The sequence below is a fragment of the Rhagoletis zephyria genome, unplaced genomic scaffold (genome assembly GCF_001687245.7).
Source record: "Rhagoletis zephyria isolate East Lansing unplaced genomic scaffold, Rhagoletis_zephyria_1.1 Rzeph_scaffold_02647, whole genome shotgun sequence".
NCBI classification, from domain to species: Eukaryota; Metazoa; Arthropoda; class Insecta; order Diptera; family Tephritidae; genus Rhagoletis; species Rhagoletis zephyria.
Genome location: NW_016159731.1, coordinates 47544 through 53073, shown reverse-complemented (window position 1 = coordinate 53073; position 5530 = coordinate 47544). Strand labels below are relative to the sequence as shown.

Genomic DNA, 5530 nt, shown 5'->3' with positions numbered 1-5530 from the left:
GAATTATCTTCAGTAGTTACTAAAATATCGCAGTTTTCGTTTTTCTGAAAATTACCGTTATATGGGAGGTAGGCGTGGTTATTGTCCGATTTCGCCCAATACCAATACCATCCGTCTTACGCCCGAAAGTTTCGTTAAGATATCTCAATTTTTACTCGAGTTATCGTGTGCACAGACGGACGGACGGACAGACAGTCACCGCTTAATCGATTTCTCTTTTCATTCTGATCATTTATGTATACATTTGTCTATATCTATCTCGATTCGTTTTGCCTGTTACAAACAACCGTTATGTGAACAAAGTTATAATACCCTTGTGCACAAGTGCGCTCGGGTATAAAAATTGCGAAAATACTTTGTATGGAAAAAATGCAAAACAACTTCAACAAAAAAATCTCAAAAATCAACTTGACAAACTCCGAACCTACATTTTTTATACAAGAATTTAATGCGCTACAAAACTGCACACTCTAAAAAATCTGCTAAAAAAATTTAAAACTTGCATGAAAATTTATAGAACTTTCGCGAGTTTTGTACAAAGTTTAGAAATTATATTTTTTGGTTTTTTCTTGTAGAATGAACCATATTTTTATAAAAAAAAATTCGGAAAAATATTAGAATGGAAATGGATGCATATATTGAGCGAAATTCGCTGTGCCAATTCTTTTTTCCGCCAGTGTATCTTAATGGGGTCTCTCCTTCTTTACAACTTTGAGAAAGTGAAAACATTTTAATAACTTTTAGACAAACAAAAAAAAACAAGCAAACAAGCAAGACATAACTCATACTGTGGAAAGTGTAACTAATTTGAATTTAGTTGTAAAGTGGCAAAATTATAGATACATAAAATTTTAAATGAGCAAGAGTAAAGCTAGCCATTAAAATGTTCACAAATATGCAAGAAATATAAACAAAGTGGAATTTCGAAATCAAATAATGAGGTCCTTAACCCAAAGCTGCCCGGCACTCTTTCAAGAAAATAATCAAAAAGTCAGAGTGAAATTTTTAATCATCATTTATTTACAGCTTGCTTTATCACACCTGTTAATAATAATAATACTCCTCCAATATATGGTGTACCTTTTGATGTTGTTACACAAATCGAGGGACCTACAATTTTACGCCGCCTCTGAATGGCAAATGGATTTTATAAGAAGCTTTTTCATGGAAGAAATACAGTCGAAGGTTTGCCATTGACTGGCGAGTCGCGATCGCTGTTAAAAAAAACTTTTTTTAAAGCAAAGACAGACGACAACCTTGATCCGCATTAACCAGCTCATAACCTCCGCCCCTCCAGGACGGCCTATCGTCAATTATTCTGACAGCCAGGCTGCTATTAGATCTCTTAAATCTAATGAAACAACGTCTAAAGTTGCCCTCGAATTCAGTAGAACTCCCATACTGCTGGCTTCAAAATATCACTTGACTGTGGTATGGGTCCCTGGACACAGGGACGTTCCTGGCAACTGCTTAGCAGACGAGCTGGCAAGGAGCGAGATGGAAATATCTGAAGTCAATTCTTCTCAAAATGCGGACATACCTCTGACCTCCTGCAAACACAGGCCACAGATCCAACTCATCGAGAAGGTAAATACCAGGTGGGCTGTGGAAACCACCTCCTGCCATACTACCAAGTAAATCGATCCATATCTCTCACTCGGCTGGACCGCTATTCGCACAGATTAGTAGTCAGCGGACACTGCCTGATGGGCACACGTGAAAAAAGTTAGGATACCCCACCAACGACTTTTGTCGCAGTTGAAGAGACGAGAAAGAGGTGGAGAGCGTCCAACATTATCTCTGCTATTGTCCCGCCCTGGCCAAGACGCGCAACCAATTCTTCTTCAAGTACTTTCTAGATTATTTAGCCGACCTGAACTCGGTGAACATTCTCGACTTTTTGTGCTATAAAAAACGCACTCGGTGGTTCAATTACTAGGAAAGGGAAAGAGACAAATCCGAGCTCTGCGCGTGGGCAGCCACTCTAACCTAACAACGTGCATATCCATAACTTTGACTAAAATGTACTGCATGTTTAGGTAGATTTTCAAGGATGGTTAGGTTAGACGGTATGTTCTTGTCAACAGCTCGCTCGGTGATTCCACCGGCCGAAAGGAAAATATTTCTCTAAAAACTAGTACCATTGAAGTGGTCCAAGTCCTCGAAGAAATGGTTTCAGAGAAATCAAGGAAAAAAGTATTAAAAACTCGCCTGTGCCGAGTTCCCATTCGCTTACCAATTGATGGGAGTTTAATAGGACTTAGTACACCTCGACTCAGATCTCACTTCCTTATTACAAAAACACGACTTTGATTATGGGTCTAGTGAATCATATCGAATGATTCATTGCCGAACTGGTGTATACTGACCTTGCCTGGAGCTCAGCATAAAAAACGGTTCAGTAATCTGGAGGTCTTTAATCCAGATTGGGACTTCATCGTTGCTTGAAAGGATGTCAGATTCTTAGTCTCTTCTATGGGAAAGTTGTGGCGAGAGTTTCCGCTATCCGTTAGCCAAAGCCTCTCTGTTTGATTCCATTTCGGTTTGAAATAGAGGCTGCTGGTTAGACGCCTAGTCTTACAGCCGGTTACTGAATGAATGACGGGCTAACTGCAGGTTAATACGTAGTTCGTAAGGAAAAATATGCCGATGAGGGTAATGATAAAAGGAAAGGCAAAGATACAGGTAAAAAAATAATTAAGATAAAGTAATTATAAAGAAAAGATATATGTATATGGAAGGCAACTCATCGCTCATATACTCACCGCATCTGAACTTTCTACACCTTAATTCACCATACCTAAACTCACCGCACACAAACTCACCACTTCTCCTAAATTTACCACACCTGAACCCACCACACCTAAATTCACTAAACCCGAACTCACCACGCCGAAACTCACCACGCCTGAACTCGCCACCTAAATTCACCACACCTTAACTCGTCACACCTGACAAGGATAAAGGGGTGTATAAAGATAAATGACAATGTAAGATAAATATAATTGTAAAAGTTTTTCTTATAGCAGTTGCCCCGCGACAGGCAGCGGCAAACCTCCGAGTGTGTTTATGCTGTGAAAAACAGATTCTCATAAAAATACAATACTGTAGGTCCCTCCCCTTTTTGTGACAAAATCAAGGCGCATGCTACAAATTGGAGGAGAAGCTCGGCCACACACTAACATATATGTAAGCGCCAATAAATATAGATTTGTAACGAGAGGAGGAGGTAGCGATAAAGATAGAAAAGAAGAAAGAGGTAAAGGTAAAGGAAGAAGCAAGTCGTATTGTTCTTGTATAATAAAATATGTTATGTATTTAAATATAATCTTAAGCTTATGACATTATATGTATTAACTAGCCTGGCGTTTTATTCACAACCAACCAAATATAGTATTGATTATGAGACAAATTAGATATGTAACGTACATAAGTTTTTTTCCAAAGTCTCAATCTTTGACGTAACTGAACCGAAGTGAAGAACGTAATTTGGCTGAGGAAATAAAAGATCTTTTGACAAATTATGCAGTAGCTGCTTACCAAGAAAATGAAAATGTAAAAAATATTTGAATTGCCACTCAATCCCACTCACACCTTCAATTGCAACCAGTCTCCAATCTCAATCACTTGAACTCGCTTTTGTGTGAGAAATGCGTACTATAGTAATTACATAGTACCAACCACGAGTAAGTCATCAACGACGACGACGATGACATCAACCATCATTGCCACAGCACAAGCCAAGAATAATTTCAATGCAAAAATAAATATAAAAACAGAATATGTACAGTGATTTTCCACATTTTTTTTCCATCTCAAATGAATACATATTTTCTTTTGCATTATCATTGCAGGCATACCGGAAACATGTCTATTACCAATGGACTTTGGCTATTGCCGGGCCAAAGTGAAGCGCTACTATTTCGATATGCGCCGCATGAAATGCGCCATGTTCTACTTTGGCGGCTGTGCGGGCAACGTCAACAACTTCAAGTCGTTGGAGGAATGCAATCGAGTATGCCTGGATGGTTATGGCGATTATGACAGTCCAAATGATGTGGTAGCCGTCAACAAAGTGGCTAGCGGACGTGATTATCGAAGTCGCGGCAATGTGAACAACAGCGGCGGCAGTAGCAGCAGCAGCAGCAGCAGCGGCAATGTTGGCAGCAACACCAATCGTGGTGTTAGCAGCAGCAGCAACAATAACCATAATCACAGTGGCGTTGGGGGCAGCGTCGCCCCCATCAGCGGTAGCAGCAGCAGCGGCGGCGGCGGCGGCGGCGGCATTAAGAACAACACGTCCGCAACCAGTTTCGGTGGCGGCATTAGCAGTGTTGATTCGATCTACAAGAACGCTAACAACAAGTACAACAGCAACTATTATAACACCAACATTGGCAGCAATGTAAATGGTAATCATAGCGGCAGTAGCAGCAGCAGCATTAGTGGCGTGAACAATAGCACAAAAATCATACGAAGCCGAAGTGATGACAATCTCGATGAATATGACTATGAGGAGATTTGAATGAAGTAACCCTTTGTTTGTATAATATTTCGAAAACACGAAAACTTGATACAAAGTAACTTCCTCTACTTGCTCTACTGCCAAATAATCGTTTACTATTTTTTTTTTCATTTTATACTATTTTCTTCTTATAAACTAGTTATTTATGATACATACATATGTACATATCCACAAGTTAACTTTGATAGATACGGTGGCGAGCAACCAAATAAAGACGCGACACTTTAACAAGTTTTGGCTATTTTGCTTTGGTTTATTTAATGTTTAATATTTTTGTATTAAAGTATCATAAAAATTTCAAGCTTTTTATTTAAAATTTCAAAAAAAAAAAAACTAGGTATGCAGTTTTGTAGTATAATAAATATAATAGTAGTATGAAGTAACTAGGACTTTCCATGAATTTCGAGAATTACTTCTTTGGCTGGCGGTGTTGCGCATTTACTTTGTAAGAAAGAAAATGCGTGTAAACGTCAGCAAATAAAAACAAAAATCTACGCTAAATCCTAGCTACTGCAAATTCACACTGGACTGGAAAATTGAATACAAAATTTTTTCTAAAAATTCTGATTAAAAAGTTTTAAATGTTGAAACTTTGTCGAATTTTCCTAGTTTTTGCACAAAGTTTTAATTTCGTTGTTTGAAGAGACAAATAGCCAAAACTTGTCAAAAATGTCGCGTACTTATTTATTTCATCGCCACAGCATTCATATCGCTATTATGCGCATATAATTTTAAAGTATTATATTGTGTTATCTAATATTGCGCGCTAAACGAAATAAAAAATGTGGGATGCTAAAAATAAATTATTTTCACCTTTGTATTCAATGAAGGCGTATTTACTTAAAAGTTTTTACTTGCAGACTTAAAGGCTCTCTCAACTAACCTAAACTAGTCAACTTCAGTTGATATTCATCTTCATCTTCATCTTCATCTTCATCTTCATCTTCATCTTCATCTTCATCTTCATCTTCATCTTCATCTTCATCTTCATCTTCATCTTCATCT

The 5530-nt window shown here is 38.1% G+C and overlaps 1 protein-coding gene and 1 long non-coding RNA gene across 2 annotated transcripts in view; both read left to right on the top strand.

The window, feature by feature from the left end:
* The window catches only part of LOC108367349 (tissue factor pathway inhibitor-like), a 6649-nt gene extending 1571 nt beyond the window's left edge, over window positions 1-5078 (top strand). The window contains exon 2 of the mRNA XM_017621944.1: window positions 3855-5078. Coding sequence (XP_017477433.1) covers window positions 3855-4525 — 671 coding nt within the window. The 3' untranslated portion in view covers window positions 4526-5078. The remainder of the gene's footprint in view (window positions 1-3854) is intronic.
* On the top strand, window positions 1235-2635 carry LOC108367353 (uncharacterized). The gene is made up of 2 exons (XR_001848238.1): window positions 1235-1688; window positions 1731-2635. It is a non-coding gene; the product is annotated as an uncharacterized LOC108367353 (long non-coding RNA).
* Window positions 5079-5530: the final 452 nt, after the last annotated feature.